Genomic DNA, 16,322 nt, shown 5'->3' with positions numbered 1-16,322 from the left:
CCCACCCCACCCCCGCCTGCACCCCCAGTGCCTGGGAGATTGTCCCCTGCCGTCCTGACCCACCTGCACCTTGAGTGCCTGGGAGATTGTCCCCTGGGCCCTGACCCGACCCGCCTGCGCCCCGAGTGCCTGGGAGATTGTCCCTGGGCCCCGCCCCACCCCACCCCGCCTGCCACCCCCAGTGCCTGGGAGCGCGGCCAGGCTCCGCTGATGTGGCCCGTGGTGCCTCGCAGGTGGTGGCAGGGGAGTGGCAGGCGTGTTCCCACTCCTGCGGGTCTGCGGGGCTCTCCCCGCCGCTCTGTGCTCTGCATCCGCGGTGTGGGGCCGGATGAGCAGAGGGCTCTGCAGCCGCCTGCCTGTGAGCACCTCCCCCCGGCCCCCTGCCGAAAGTCCTTGTAACCGTGAGGTGCCCTGCCCTGCCACCTGGGCCGTGGGGAACTGGTCTCAGGTGAGTGTCAGGATGCGGGGCCCCGCCCCCAGCTCCGCCATCGGTCTTCAGGGGGCCCTTCCTGGGGGCCCCACCGTGGGAGGGCGGTGGGGGTGTCCCCCGAAGCCTCGGGGACTAGGCTGCCCTGGAGAGCCACCACCGCACACCACGGTCTGGGGCTGGACAGGCCCAGAGACGGCTGGCCGAGGCCTCTCCCGCGCTCTGCCCTCTCGGCCAGCAGGCAGGGCGCCCCGGCCCTGACCTCCCCCCTGGCCCGAGCCCCTCTCTCCGGCCTCCTCTCCAGTGCTCGGCTACGTGTGGGGACGGCGCCCGGCTCCGGAGCGTCCTCTGCACCGACGACACCGGCATCCCCCTGTGACGAGGCGCGGCGGCCGGCCGGCAAGGCCCACCTGCTCTCTGCCGCCCTGTCCGCGGACCCTGGACGTGCTGGGCCCCGAGGGCTCGGGCAGCGGCTCCTTCTCCAGCCACGAGTTCCCTCAACGAGATCGACTTCATCCCCCCGGCGCCTGGCCCCCACGCCCCCCGCCCCCCTCGTCACCTGAGCCGACCGGCGTGGGCAAACGCCATCCAGGAGCAACCCTGGGCTGGCCCCGCCGGGGCCCGTGTTCGTTGACGATTTCTACTACGACTACAATTTCATTACTTCCACGAGGACCTCTCTTACGGGCCCTTGGAGAGACCCCCCCGCCCCAGACCTGGCAGGGGGCGGGGACCGGACACCCCCCGCCCCAGAGCAGTCCCCGTTGAGCCCCCCACAAGCCACCCCCCTGCTGGCCTCAGAGCTTCCTGGACGCCGGGAGGCGGTCGCCTGCCCCTTGGCCCGGCCAGCTGGCCTCTCCCCGCCCCCACCCTCAGAGCAGAGACCCCCGGGGACCCCCTGGTCAATTTCTTTGCCTGAGGAAGACACCCCTGTTGAGGCCCCAGACTCTGGGCTCCCCAGCTTGCCCCGGCCCCCCACTCTAGCCGGTGGCACGGAGAAACCGGCCGTCCCCGGAGCCAAAACGGGGGTCCTGGGAGGGGAAGACAGCCAAGCTGGACGTCCCCTCCGTGGTGGGAGAGGACCAACGAGCTGTCTGAGGAGGAGGAGGGTACCGGCCCCCCCCCAGGGCCCCACCCCACCCCACCCCCGCCTCACCTGCCACGGGCCCCAGCCATTCCTCCCCCAGTCCCGACGCAGGATCGCTGTGGACAGCTGGGACTGTGGCCTGGGAGCCAACTCTGAACGGTGGCCTGGGGCCTGCGGACAGTGAGCTGTGGCCCAGCACGGGGGGGGCTCCTGCCCCTCCTCCTCCGCCGGCCGCTCAGCCGGAGACCCGGGACGGGGACCGCACCCCTGGAGCCGGGGCCTCCCACCCCCTTGGACCCCGGGCAGCACCAGAGCCTTCCTCCTGCCGGCCCCGGCCCAGGACTTGTGGGCCCCGAGTCCCCCGGTTCCATGGCGTTCGCACGCACCAGCTCAGGACGGCTCGGCCAATGGCAGCGTCGTCCCTGAGGCCCAGCCAGACCCCAGCCTGGCCGTGCACCTGCCCCCTGCTGGGAATGCCAGCTGGGAAGTGGGCCAACTGGAGTGAGGTAGGGGCCTCACCCACCTCTGTCTCCTCCTCTGGGACCCGGGGACCGAACCCTCTGCCGGTGCCGGGGGGGGGGGGGAGGGAGGGAAATGTTGCCCTAGGTCACATTCTCCGTGTGCCCCTGGTGTCAGTCCCACCCTATCAGGCCCGTTTCTTGTCTGAGTGGTGAGGTGTCCAGGAGGAGGCGCCCATCCCTGGAGTCCCCGGAGGCCCCCAGTGGCACAGGGTCCGCCGGGAGGGCAGGTAGCACAGACGGGGGCAGCGTCCCTCACACCCGGCTGGCAAGCTCCCCGGACGGGGCGGCCATAGCCCCCCCGCCCCCAGCGGCCCCCTCCTCCCCGCTCAGGCCGGCGAGGGTCTGAACTCGACAGGAAGAAGCTGGCAGGTGCCCCCACGGTGTCACTGTGCAACTCTGTTCAGACTCCTCGTCCTGGGTGGGGAGGGACAGGCAGAGACAGGAATCCAGACTCCCTTCCTCTGTGACTTCGGGGAGCAGTGAGCCCTGGTCACGACGGCTGGGTCACCTCTTGTGTCCCCTGCGGGCACAGAACCGTGGCTTGTGATTTCTGGTCCTCACGCACAGTCCGTCTTGGGAGGTGGGTGGAGAGCCCCCTCTGCAGAGGGGGAGGCTGAGGCCCCTGGCTCCACCAGGGTCCCCACCCCCCACCTGGATGGGCAGCCCCTGGCTGGGGATCTGCCCGCCCTCACGGCCCGTGCCCTGGTCCCCAGTGCTCCACCACCTGCGGCCCTGGGTGCCGTGTGGAGGCCTGTGCGCTGCAGTTCGGGCCGGGAGGACGACTGTGCCCCCGAGGGCCGGCCCCAGCCTGCCCGCCACTGCCACCTGAGGCCGTGTGCCGCCTGGCACGCGGGCAACTGGAGTAAGGTTCGCGGGCCTGGGGTGGGAGGCGCCCGGCTGCCATCGTGTGCTCATCCGGTCCCCTGCCTGGTCCCTGCTCGGTTCCCTGCGACCTGCCCCAGCCCCCCTCCCCCCCGTACCTGCCGTCACCCTCGGGACCTCGTCGTCACCCCGCTCTACGTTGCGCCCTGTCCACCCGCCCCGGGGCCGGGCGTCCGGAGGATGGGGTCCCGCAGGCCGCGCGCTTCGCTCGTGCGTGGGGTACGCTCACCCGTGCTGCTCGGCCCGCAGTGCTCCCGCAGCTGTGGCGGAGGGTCCTCCACGCGGGACGTGCAGTGCGTGGACACGCAGGACCCCGGCCTCTGCGGCCCTTCCACTGCCAGCCGGGGCCGGCCATGCCACCGCGCGCCGTCCCTGCGGCGCCCAGGCCCTGCCTCAGCTGGTACGTCTCTTCCTGGAGAGAGGTGAGGCCTGGGGGCCGGGGCGGGCAGGGGTGGGGTGGCCTCGGCCCCTAGAAGCGCCCTCAGCCCGTTCCCTGCCGTCCCTCGCGCCCTCCTAGTGCTCGGAGGCTTGTGGCGGTGGCGAGCAGCGGCGTCTGGTGACCTGCCCGGAGCCGGGCCTCTGCGAGGAGGCCCTGAGACCCAACAGCACGCGGTCCTGCAACACCCAGCCCTGTACCAAGTGGGTGGTGGGGCCCTGGGGCCAGGTGAGCCGCCCGCGGAGGAGGGGCGGGACAGGTGCCCCGGCAGCCACCGCTTGGTCCTCCGCCCCTAGGCGTCCCATTCTGCTCACCGCAGACGCGGGCGGTGGCCACACAAGGTCCCCACCCTGCTGCTGGGACAGAGGAAGAGGACCGGGCGGTTTCTCTGGCGCGGAGGACTCTGGGGGGAGGCCCGAGGGAGCACCCGACGCAGGGGGGCGGGAACGGAAGCCGTGAATCTTCAGGGACCCGAGCGGAGGCCTAGGCGGCAGCCGGGGTGGAGGAGGGCCCGGCGGGGGCCCCCCGGCTCGGGGGTTCCAGCACCCCCGGCCGCCCAGTGACTCTGGGCCGTGGCTCTGCCTTGCGGGGCCGCTGTTTCTTCTTCGTCTTCGACAGCGGGGGGTGAAGGTTAACACGATGAGGCCCTCAGCCCAGGGCCTGGCACCAAGTGTCAGGGATGAAACCTGTTTGGAGGGTTTTTTACCACCTCAGACCCTAACGGATCAGAATAAAGCCTGACTCCGGACGGAGGGCTCCCTTGAGAAACTTCCTCTGCTGCCTCCCCCCCTCCCCCACCGCGCTGCCCCGGGGCCGTGGTGGGTCCTCCAGGCCCTGTCCCTGTCCCTGTCCCTGTCCCTGTCTCGGGCCTCCTGGGCCTCCACGCAGGTGTACCTCCTGCAGGTGAATGCCAGGTGGGCTTCTGAGGAGGCAGGGGAGGGTGCTGTCAGGTGCAGGGACTGGCCCCAGCGACGCCCCCCGCCCACAGTGCTCCGCCCCTCACCTCTGCCCCCCCCACAGTGCTCACCCCCCCTCACCTCTGCCCCCCCACAGTGCTCACCCCCTCACCTCTGGCCCCCCCACAGTGCTCGGCCCCTCACCTCTGCCCCCCCCCCCACAGTGCTCGGCCCCTCACCTCTGCCCCCCCCCCACAGTGCTCGGGCCCCTCACCTCTGCCCCCCCCCACAGTGCTCACCCCCTCACCTCTGCCCCCCCCACAGTGCTCACCCCCTCACCTCTGCCCCCCCCCACAGTGGTCATCACCCCCTCACCTCTGCCCCCCCCACAGTGCTCGGCCCCTCCCCCCAGCCCCCTCCCCCCCCCACAGTGCTCACCCCCTCACCTCTGCCCCCCCCAGTGCTCACCCCCTCACCTCTGCCCCCCCCCACAGTGCTCCCCCCTCCCCCCAGCCCCCTCCCCCCCCACAGTGCTCAGCCCCTCACCTCTGCCCCCCCCACAGTGCTCGCCCCTCACCTCTGCCCCCCCCCCCCACAGTGCTCACCCCCCCCCACAGTGCTCACCCCCTCACCTCTGTCCCCCCACAAAGTGTTCATCCCCTCATCTCTCTCCCCCCACAAAGTGCTCGACCCCTCCCCCCTGCCCCCTCCTCCCCCCACAGTGCTCAGCCCCTCACCTCTGCCCCCCCCCACAGTGCTCGGCCCCTCACCTCTGCCCCCCCCCACAGTGCTCGGCCCCTCACCTCTGCCCCCCCCCACAGTGCTCACCCCCTCACCTCTGCCCCCCCACAGTGCTCACCCCTCACCTCTGCCCCCCCCACAGTGCTCGGCCCTCACCTCTGCCCCCCCCCACAGTGCTCACCCCCTCACCTCTGTCCCCCCACAAAGTGTTCATCCCCTCACCTCTCTCCCCCCACAAAGTGCTCGACCCCTCCCCCCTGCCCCCTCTCCTCCCCCCACAGTGCTCAGCCCCTCACCTCTGCCCCCCCCCACAGTGCTCGGCCCCTCACCTCTGCCCCCCCCACAGTGCTCGGCCCCCTCACCTCTGCCCCCCCCCACAGTGCTCACCCCCTCACCTCTGTCCCCCCACAGTGCTCACCCCCTCACCTCTGTCCCCCCCACAGAGTGTTCATCCCCTCACCTCTGTCCCCCCACAAAGTGCTCGGCCCCTCCCCCCCAGCCCCCTCCCCCCCCCACAGTGCTCACCCCCTCACCTCTGCCCCCCCCACAGTGCTCAGCCCCTCACCTCTGCCCCCCCCACAGTGCTCGGCCCCTCACCTCTGCCCCCCCCACAGTGCCCCCCTCACCTCTGCCCCCCCCACAGTGCTCACCCCCCTCACCTCTGCCCCCCCACAGTGCTCAGCCCCTCACCTCTGCCCCCCCCCACAGTGCTCACCCCCTCACCTCTGCCCCCCCCACAGTGCTCACCCCCTCACCTCTGCCCCCCCCCACAGTGCTTACCCCCCTCACCTCTGTCCCCCCACAGTGCTCGGCCCCTCCCCCCTGCCCCCTCCTCCCCCCACAGTGCTCACCCCCCTCACCTCTGTCCCCCCACAAAGTGTTCATCCCCTCACCTCTGCCCCCCCCCACAGTGCTCGGCCCCTCCCCCCAGCCCCCTCCCCCCCCACAGTGCTCACCCCCTCACCTCTGCCCCCCCCCAGTGCTCATCCCCTCACCTCTGCCCCCCCCACAGTGCTCCCCCCTCCCCCCAGCCCCCTCCCCCCCCACAGTGCTCAGCCCCTCACCTCTGCCCCCCCCACAGTGCTCGGCCCCTCACCTCTGCCCCCCCCCACAGTGCTCACCCCCCCCCACAGTGCTCACCCCCTCACCTCTGTCCCCCCACAAAGTGTTCATCCCCTCATCTCTCTCCCCCCACAAAGTGCTCGACCCCTCCCCCCTGCCCCCTCCCCCCCCACAGTGCTCAGCCCCTCACCTCTGCCCCCCCCACAGTGCTCGGCCCCTCACCTCTGCCCCCCCCCCACAGTGCTCACCCCCCCCCCACAGTGCTCACCCCCTCACCTCTGTCCCCCCACAAAGTGTTCATCCCCTCATCTCTCTCCCCCCACAAAGTGCTCGACCCCTCCCCCCTGCCCCCTCCCCCCCCACAGTGCTCAGCCCCTCACCTCTGCCCCCCCCCACAGTGCTCGGCCCCTCACCTCTGCCCCCCCCCACAGTGCTCAGCCCCTCACCTCTGCCCCCCCCCACAGTGCTCGGCCCCTCACCTCTGCCCCCCCCACAGTGCTCACCCCCTCACCTCTGCCCCCCCACAGTGCTCACCCCCTCACCTCTGCCCCCCCACAGTGCTCGGCCCTCACCTCTGCCCCCCCCCACAGTGCTCACCCCCTCACCTCTGTCCCCCCACAAAGTGTTCATCCCCTCACCTCTCTCCCCCCACAAAGTGCTCGACCCCTCCCCCCTGCCCCCTCCTCCCCCCACAGTGCTCAGCCCCTCACCTCTGCCCCCCCCCACAGTGCTCGGCCCCTCACCTCTGCCCCCCCCACAGTGCTCGGCCCCTCACCTCTGCCCCCCCCCACAGTGCTCACCCCCTCACCTCTGTCCCCCCACAGTGCTCACCCCCTCACCTCTGTCCCCCCACAGAGTGTTCATCCCCTCACCTCTGTCCCCCCACAAAGTGCTCGGCCCCTCCCCCCCAGTCCCCTCCCCCCCCCACAGTGCTCACCCCCTCACCTCTGCCCCCCCCACAGTGCTCAGCCCCTCACCTCTGCCCCCCCCACAGTGCTCGGCCCCTCACCTCTGCCCCCCCCACAGTGCTCACCCCCTCACCTCTGCCCCCCCCACAGTGCTCACCCCCTCACCTCTGCCCCCCCCCACAGTGCTCACCCCCTCACCTCTGTCCCCCCACAAAGTGTTCATCCCCTCACCTCTGTCCCCCCACAGTGCTCGGCCCCTCCCCCCTGCCCCCTCCTCCCCCCACAGTGCTCAGCCCCTCACCCCTGCCCCCTCCTCCCCCCACAGTGCTCGGCCCCCTGCGGTGGCGGTGTGCAGAGACGCCTGGTCAGGTGTGTCAACACCCAGACTGGGCTGCCCGAGGAGGACAGTGACCAGTGTGGCCACGAGGCCTGGCCCGAGAGCTCCCGGCCGTGCGGCACCCAAGACTGTGAGCTCGGCGAGGCTCCACGTGAGTGCTTCCTTGCGGCGGCTGTGCCGGGAGGGGGCGGGGCGGGGGGGGGGGCGCGACGGGGCACGAGGGAGACGGGACCCTCCGTCCAGCTGCCGCCCCCACGGCACTGGCTGGCTGAGAACGCGGAGGCCGCGGGTTACCAGGCAGGAGCCGGGGCCGGGCCAGGGTCGGAGGCAAGGGGGTCCGGCCCACCGCACCCCGCGGGCGGCTCCCTCTGGCACAGGAAGAGGGGCGGCGGCCGACCTGGCCCCCAGGTTGCCTTGTGGCCTGGAGCAAGCTCCTCCTTCCTCAGGGTCTCGGTCACCTGCCGAGTGAGGCCAGGGACGTCCCCGGGACTGCGGAGCCCCGGCTCTGGCTGAGCCCCCCGCCCCACCCCACCCCCGCTCCGGGCTGGAGGGGGGCGGGCGGTGCAGCCACGCACAGCCGCCTCCCTTCCAGGGTCCTGCTGGCTGCTTCCTGGCCAGCTGCGTCCTGCCGGAGGAGGGCCCGGCCAGAGGTGGCTCTGCACACACGCGGGCGCACAGCCGCCTTCCGGCAGCCCCGGCGGCCCGAGCCGTGCCGAGCACAGGAGACCGGGCTCCTCACCAGCTGTGCGGCCTCGGGCCCCGCTTCCCGGCGCATAGAGGGGCCGAGGGCCCCCGTGCTCGGGGACGGGGTGGGTAGAGCAGAAGCCAGGTCCCGGGCGGGGGAGGGCCCAGGAGGTGCTCAGGGAGGGTGGCCCTCTCCCTCTGCTGCCCGGTCCCCGTCAGCCGCTGCCGCCACCGCAGCCGGGGGGTCAGGAGGAGAGCCCAGCCGCTTCTGTGCCCGTCAGCTGCCCGCCCCCCCCCCTCCCCCCGGGACATAGGACAGTGTGCGGTGCTCAGGCTGGCATTCAGGGCCTCCGGGCTGTGCCCCCCCACCCCGGCCGCCCCCTTGGGCGGTTCCGCCCAGGCCGCTGCGAGGGGTGGTCTGGCCTCCTCAAATCCCAGCCTCAAGGCCCAGCGGAGACGCCACCCGCCCCGACCCCCAGCATCTGCTCAGCAGCAGCTCACGGCCCCTGCCGCACGCAGCCCGGGCCCCAGCTCCTTCCCGCCCTTCACGCTTGGGCTCAGTGCCAGGGGCACTTGGGCAGCCGTGCTGTCTGGAGGAGAGGGCCAGCTGGGGGAGAGGGTAGGAACAGAGGCCTCTGGGGCCTACAGCCAAGCTGGCCCGGTGTCCCGGGGGCCAGGGGGCGGGCTGCGAGGAGGCGATGGGGGGAGGGGGGCTAGGTGTTTCCTGACCGAGTGAGTAGTTGAGGGTGGAGGCCAGCTGGGGTTACTTGGACGCCGAGATCCCGGAGCCCCAGGATGTTGTGACGGTTTGTGGGGCGGCGAGGCAAGACATTCAGAAAGCCTGGAAACTCCAGGGCGTGCGGTCACCGTGGTGAGGCAGCTGACATAGCGTGGCCCACATCCGCCTGTCTGTGGAGGTGGGGGTTGTTGGCAGAGAAGGGAACTGCCCCCCCAGGAGTGAGGAAGCTCGCTTGAGGTCACACAGCGGGAACAGGATGCGGGTCCACAGATGCCGCAGCTCAGACCCGCGGCCAGGAGCGGGGGCGGAGGAGCCAGCCTGCCGCACGGGCCCTCTGTGTGGCCCAGGGGATGTCCCAGGCCCGCGGCGTGGCTGCCTTCTTGCTCCTCCCGCACCCGGGCGTCTGTGGCACTGAGCCGGGCAGCTGGGGGACGTCAGTGGCAGCGGGGGCGAGGCCGGGAGGGCTGGAAGCAAACCGCTTCCCGAAATAGCTCCGATAAGCACAGGGCGGGAGGGCCAGCCAGGCCCCGGTCTGCCTCCTCCCTCTGTCCCTCCGTCCCTCCGTCCCTCCGTCCCTCCTCGGGAGGCTGTGTGGCCCAGGTCACGCCAGGGATGGGGAGGGGCAGCAGGCTCTTTGCCTTCTCAGGAGCCTTTGAGATGGTCACGGGTGGCATCTCGGGGCCTTTCTTCTGGAAACCTGAGGGCGGGCAGGTGGGATGGGGCCACAGCAACAACTGGGGACTGGCACCTCCGGGCCCAGAGGGCTCAAGCCCTTGGGGGTGGCCGCCAAGCCCCTGAGGCTCCTGGCCACCCTGATCCTGGGGACGTCCCAGGTGGAGGAGGGAAGGGAGCAGGTGTGGCTCCTCCTGAGGACCCCACCCCACCCCACCCCACCCCACCCCACTCCAGGCTGTGAGCGGGATCGCCTGTCCTTCGGCTTCTGTGAGACCCTCCGCCTGCTGGGCCGCTGCCAGCTGCCTGCCGTCCGCACCCAGTGCTGCCGCTCCTGCCCCCTACCAGGCCACGGGGTCCCCTCCCGCGGCCATCAGCGTGTCGCCCGCCGCTGACCCACTCCAGCCAGGCCAGGCTGCACGAACGGACCGTCCCAGACGCACGGACCTCATGCCCCAGTGCGGGCTGCACCCCAAAGGTGCTAACCCGGCCCGCTGATGGCGGGCTAGGGATCTCTCACCCCAAGAAAGGTATTTTTTTAACAGTCTGCAGAACGTTATTATTGTTATACATAAATGAGCACTATGGTTTCGAGCATGGCGTGACTTCCTCTTGGATTGGGAGAATTTCAGGTCAGACCCCCTGGTCTCTATCCTCCTGACTCACCACCCTTCACGTGCTCCTCGGGGAACCCCTAGAAGAGGTGCTTGGTGGCCTCCTTGGGAGGCCTCCTTGGGAGGTCTTCTGGCAGGAGTACAGCTTGGCAAAGGCGGGGGTGGGCGGGGGTCCTGGGCCACGCTCTTTCTGCCCCTTCAAGTCGCTCGCCCACCCCCCATGTCTCCACTCCAGGAGAGACCTGTGTTTCACAGTGAATGGGTCACACCCTCCCTCGAGCAGTAAGGCCCTCTGGTCTCCAGCAGGGGCTGTCCCCTGGGATGATCGCGATGGGGTCCGGGACACCCTGTCTGGTTCCTGGATGATGGCGATGGGGTCCGGGACGCCCTGTCTGGTTCCTGGCCCTCGCCACTTCGGCTGTTACCTGCACCAGGGGGAGAGACGGGGTGCAGGTAGGAGCAGATGGGCGGCCACATCCTTCCTGGTCCCCGCTTGTCCCTTTCCCACATCTCCATGTTCAGAGACAGATTTGGGGGGGGGGGTTCCTGCCCCGCCAACCCCAGCTGCTGGGCTCCTGTGACGCTGACCCGTGACCTAACACCTGCCCACCAGAGCCCCCTTCTTGCCGGACAGACCTAGGTCCACGGAGGCAGGCGTGAACAGCAGATGGCAGGTGGGCACCGGGTGCTCTGGGGAGTATTCTGGGCTCGAACCAGGAATGAGGCGGCTGGGGGGGGGGGGGGCGGCCCAGCTGCTCCTCCAGGAAGTGGCCTGGGTAGGCTCCAACCCTTACCTCTGGCTAGGAGTCTTGAACTTGACCCTCTTACACGGTGCTCACAAGCCCTACTCCTGGAGAGCGTAGACCCCTTCTTCACGGGGGGGACACCGAGGCTGAGAGAGGCCCCGGCCCCCCGCCCCGTGCACACCGGGGGACACCGCATTCAGTTCCACGGCATGTGCCGTTCACGGCGGTCCTTAGGCCGCGGTAGCGAGGGCCACGCGGCCACTTGTGCATCAGAGGCCGAAGCCACCAGCAGGCGTCTGTCACGGGGACCGGTCCCTACGTGGAAGGCACGGAGGGAGAGGTGCCCAGCCGCTCCCCGGCTTCCCGTTCTCCGCACACAGCACCCTTCCGGTAACACCCCTTCGCCGCCGGCTGCAGAGCCCCGCCCGCTCTGCGTGGGTCTGGCCCAAGCCCCCTTCCACCTGAGCTCTGGGCTGCCCCCAGCAGGAAGACGGCTTTGGCAGAGCTAGTCACTCTGAGGTCACTTCAGGAAAGCGAGTCACGGGGGCTTGAGAGAGTCCCAGGATCCTGCGCTGGGGGAGGGGCAGCAGGCTTCCTTCCTGTGTTTGCAGCAGCTCTGGGGACCCACGCTCTGTGACGGCCTCCGTACGGGCGCCTGACCCACACCGAGCAGGGGCGAGAGCCAGAGGGCACGGCCCGGGGGTCCCAGTGCCGGCTCCGCTCCCGCTGCTGTGGCCGCAGGAACCCCCAGCCTCACAGAGTCTGACCTGGAGACTCTCAGCGGGCCCTCGTCTGCTCTGTCCGGGAACCCTCCCTGGAGCCCCCTCCCCCACACCGTGGAAAGACATTTGGTCTTAATCATTGTGGTGTGTTTTTCCGATGATGGGGGCTGAGGGGGATGGCGTCCCCGGTGGCAGCCGAGCCGTCAGCCCAGACGAGAGGCAAACAACCCATGACTCAGGCGGGGCACGGCACAGCTGTGACCCGGGGGGCTGCTCCAGACCCAGGGCGGCTCCCGGCCGAGGCCCCCCCCATTTGCCAGCTCGGCCTCGGCTGCCGGGGCTGCACCGCTGACCGAGGCGAGGCGTCTCGTCCCACACACCCCGAAAGAGCAAACCAAGGGCACGGACCTAAACACCCTGCTGGCAGGTCGGGGAGGCCCCTGTCCCCCCTAAGCCCTGGGGTGAGCCCCATCACAAGCGATTATAACCACATTTCAAACCACAATGTTATACAAATTAGTTTATTTGGCTTTTTAGTAGGACCGTTCCAAAGTTTAACTGGAAGACGAGCACAGAAGCTGCAGAGACATGAAGGAAAGTCACCTGCCAGCAGCCCCCCTGCCGGCACCCCCCCCCTCCCCAGGCTGGCCGCCGCCCAGGGCACCCGGGGAAGACCACGCGGCACAAAGCCAAGGGTGGGGATTTGTGCAATACACACGTTTAGCTTCAAAAAGGAAAACGCGCTGGCTATCTGCCTAGAATATTTCCTATATTGATACAATGGAGGAGAATCCAGTCTCGGTCCAGCCCCAGCGGGTGCCGGACAGCTGTCCGCATGGCCGCAAGTGACCAGGGAGGTGCTGCCCAGGGAAGCGGCCCCAGCATGAGCCAGAGGCGGGATGCCCGGGGCCCAGGAGTGGGGAGCCACGTCGTGCTCAGGTTTATACACAAATACAGGGAGCCGTACACAAGACTCGTCATATAAAATAGACGTACGTCATCTAGAAAAACCTCGATACAAAGTCTATAAAAATATAAACTGTAGTGAAAAAATATACAAAAGTATTAACATGTTCAACCCATGAAACAAAAACACATCCACGTGCAAGCTGGCAGGTGCCCCCCCCCCCCCCAACGCGTTGAGGGAATCCCCTTGGCCACGGTACGCGCGTTTGGGCCAGAAGCGTCGCCACGAGACCCAGCCTGCAGGGGCCCCGGGCCGGTGCTGAGGCTGCCCCATCGGGACGCTGCCCGCCCGGTGGAGGGGGCAGGAGAGGCGGCCGTTCCGGGCCCTGTGGTTCTGGAGCGACGGCCCCATCCTGTCCCGTCCGGACACCCGGAGGCCAGCACCCCTGGCCCGTTGCCCCGACCCCTCGGCTTTCACACCAACTTCCGGCCTCGGACGACTGCCTGGAGGCAGCAGCACAGCCCGGCCAGCCGCTCCCTGAAACCACGACTCCAGCCACATACAGCGGGAACCTGGGCCCGACCCACGTTTTTAAGATGCATCTTTCTGGGGCAAGACGGACAAAACCAGCGGCACCGTCACCTCCGGGAAATCGATCCGGAAACTACGGTCTGATCCGGCCGCACATCCTCACCGCTGTCCCCAGGCCGGCAGCTGCGTGGGGGCCAGGGCAGGGGGTCCGCGAACGGCAGTGAGGACGCCACCAGCCGCTCCCAGGAAACGAACAATGGTGCAACGTGTCTGATACCCGAAAATCAAGTCAACCAACCTACGGACGGAAACTCGGTCCGTGGAGATGCGGACCCGGCTTGGACCCTGCTCAACGCTGGCGACGGGACATCCCTACTTGGGAAAAAAGCGCTTCAAATTCCATCGGTTCAGCACTCAGGCCGCATCGAACACATCAACTAAGGGCTGTCTCCAACTTCTCCAGGTAGTGTAAAAATCCCACTTGAAGTCATTTCTTTCCTATTTGAGCAATACTGTGCCAGGAAACGGTGTCACACGTCCGCGTCAGGGACGGTCCTCGCTGTGATAAGGCAGAAGTCCGCTTCCTTGGGCAAAGCCTCTCTCCGGGGCTTCAAACGGCTAGCGCTCCGTCTCCGGAGCGGCCTGGGCGGCGTGACCCCCCACGGCCTCGGGGATGAACAAGGACGCCGCCAGAGCGGATGCCCGTGGGCAGCACTGGGGAGGGGACCCGAGCGGCGCCCCGAGCCCCGGCAGCTGCCTCCCCCCACGCCAGCAGGCGGAGGAGACCTCGACCGTCGCCTGGAACCTGCACCACGGCCCTGCCCTGTCCCCTCTACCGAGGCCCCAGGGCGGGGCCTGCTTTGCGGGACGGCTCCCTCCACAGAAGGACCTCACGGAGATCTGCGCCAGGCAGAGGGCAGGCTGAGGGCAGGCGAGCCCAAGCTGGTGCCCAGGAGGGAGTGAGGGCTGTCTGGAAAGCCAGGCCCTTCGCTGCTTGAAATGCTGTGCACGGAAGGGCCAGGGCCGTTCCAGAGTTGAGGCAAGGCCGCCCGCCCGCAGGGAAGGTGTGTGGGTTTTCTACAGGCCGCTTCTGAGCGTGGGACGCACTTGCTTTTCTAGGAAAGGCCCCTCTTCACTACCCTCGTGCCCCCGGAGCAGCCACACTGTGGCCCGGGAGCGCGCGAAGCACAGTGTGGCTGCTCGGCCGGCGGAGGCCCTCGGCTGCACCGGGTGCAGGAGGAGCGAGACAGGGAGGCGCCCGGGACGGGGTCCCGAGGGCACGAGCCAATGACCCACCCAGCTGACACGTGCTGTCAACAGGGCCTGGAAAACATCCAGCCAGTTCACCTGGGGGCGCGCGCAGCCACGCGCCACGGCACGGAAGACGGTCGTAAACGGGACAAACCCCGCCGCGAGTGGAGAGGAGAAAGTGCGGCGTGGCCCTGGATGTCTGCCCGGCAGACCTCCAGAGACCACGGGCGTTACGTTCGGGCTTTCAAAGGAGCAGGGACGTCTCCGCGGTCACCCTTTGGCACCCTTCGGTTGTGAGGGCAAGAGCAGCATCGTGGGGGTGGGGACGGGGACTCAGGTGTCCTCCTCATCGCTGACCAGCTCACCCTTATCAGGGCTGGCGTCCCGTTCACGCAGGAAGTCCTCCCGGATGGCCTCCAGCTCCGTCAGCTCCAGCCGGACCTTCTCCAGGTGGTAGGTGCGCCGGTTCCGGATCTGGCGCAGGGGGAACGGGTTCAGGTCCCCGAAGGAGATACTGATCAGTTTCCTGGAAGGACGCAGGACAGGGCCGGAGCGTCAGCGGGGCAGGACACGGGATGGGACCCCAGCGGGTGTATCGCCTGGAGGCCAGCCCTTCTCACGCACAGGCCACGGGGCCGGCCCTGGGCCGCGGCCTGGGCTCAGACGCGCGCTCGCTGTGTCGCGGGGCAGGTGACGTCCCTTCCCTTTCTGGTTTCTGATTCCTCGTCGAAAGGCTGGGATACGTTAGTGACCTTCCCGAGGTCTGGGGTCACCAGAGCTGCCACCACAACACGCACACAAGGACGGCGCCCGGCACTTGCCTGTGACTGCAGGGCCGGCGAGCCCGAGCCCGAGCCTTCGGGACCAGCAGAAGGATGGCCCGGAGGGCCGTCTCGGGCCTGACCAGGGAGCAGCGGATACCCAGGCCCACCTGACGGGCACCGTCATACCCAGGAGCCACACAACGAGGCTCGAGCACGTCTGCAGACAGACGTGGACTCTATGGGTTTCCTACTATCCTGGGATCAAGGCACCGATTTACAGTAAACGGTTTAAAATCACAGAAACGGGGCTGTAGCTGCTGGCCAGTGGTTTAGTAAGATCAGAATGAGAAGGTGCCCCAGGGCCCGGGGCCGGGTGCGGCCCCTGATTCGTCCAGTCCAGGGGCTTGTCTTCCCGGCCACAGGGCCCTGGCGCACCTCCAGACCCAGGAGAGGCTGTGAGGACAGAGCCAGCGGCCACGGGTGGCCTGCCACCATCCACCCACGTGGGCTGCCTTGACAGAAGTTTATTCTAGAAGGTGTAATGTGAAGGGAGGGTGTAGCCTTTGGCATTTCTCCCTACTGAATTTCCAAACACCTACTCCTTAGCCGGACTCCAGAGGACTCCCTGTGTGAGGTCGAAGGTCAGGAAGGCCACCTTCAAATGCCAAGCTTCCCAGGCTGTTCTAGAACACGGGCAGGTGGGAGAACAGGACAGGCCTCCACAGAGCCGTGCCTCCTACTGGGCTCTGCCGGCCGGGGCCGCAGGGGTCTGTGAACGGAAATGTGAGCCCAGACCCGGGACCCAGGGCCACACGACCAGCTCCTTTTCCTACAGCCACGAGTCGCAGACTCCACGCACCTGAGAGCCGGCCTCCAGCCCCCTCTATGGGAGGCAGACAACACTAGGTTATTTTCACAGAGCCTCTGGTGGGACCGTGCTGCCGGGGCCTGTTAGCCCAGCGGGCAGGGCAGAACACTCCGCTCTGCGGCCCGGTCAGGAGATGAGAGCTATCCCATGGTCAGCCCAGGCTGAAGGCCCCAGGGGCCCCGACTCGAGACCGGTTTAATCCGTCGACCCGCTGTCTCCTGAGCACGCCGGACGCAGCACCCGCGCCCTCCTTTCTTACGGAGCCGCTCGGTTATGTGCAATTGCTCCCCTGGACCCGCCAGCCTGGGGAGCCGAGTGAAACGCCCGGGTCGCCACCCAGCCACGGGGACGGAGTTTCTGAGGCCGACGGCCGGGCGGCTGTGCCCGAGGCCGCTCACGAGGTGGCGCTGCAGAGCCTGCGGGAGGCGCTGCCGGGAGGGTGGGGGGGGCACATCCTGCAGCCTGGGCCCGAAGGGAGGTTAGGGGACCCTGACCTGATGGAAGGGTGGCGCACGCTCTCGGCCTGC

The 16,322-nt window shown here is 68.8% G+C and overlaps 1 protein-coding gene and 1 pseudogene across 6 annotated transcripts in view; one reads left to right on the top strand and one right to left on the bottom strand.

Annotated features, from left to right (window-relative positions):
• The first annotated feature begins 1,698 nt into the window (after nucleotides 1–1,698).
• On the top strand, nucleotides 1,699–9,989 carry LOC122239259 (annotated as a pseudogene).
• A 2,108-nt stretch (nucleotides 9,990–12,097) lies between these two features.
• The window catches only part of TBC1D2B (TBC1 domain family member 2B), a 65,490-nt gene continuing 61,265 nt past the window's right edge, over nucleotides 12,098–16,322 (bottom strand). For all 6 annotated transcript variants that reach the window (XM_042987850.1, XM_042987854.1, XM_042987852.1 and 3 more), the window contains one exon: nucleotides 12,098–14,689. In XM_042987850.1, coding sequence (XP_042843784.1) covers nucleotides 14,497–14,689 — 193 coding nt within the window. In that variant the 3' untranslated portion in view covers nucleotides 12,098–14,496. The remainder of the gene's footprint in view (nucleotides 14,690–16,322) is intronic.

Source organism: Panthera tigris, chromosome B3 (assembly GCF_018350195.1).
Source record: "Panthera tigris isolate Pti1 chromosome B3, P.tigris_Pti1_mat1.1, whole genome shotgun sequence".
Taxonomy (NCBI): domain Eukaryota; kingdom Metazoa; phylum Chordata; class Mammalia; order Carnivora; family Felidae; genus Panthera; species Panthera tigris.
This window is presented reverse-complemented; position numbering and strand designations above follow the sequence as displayed.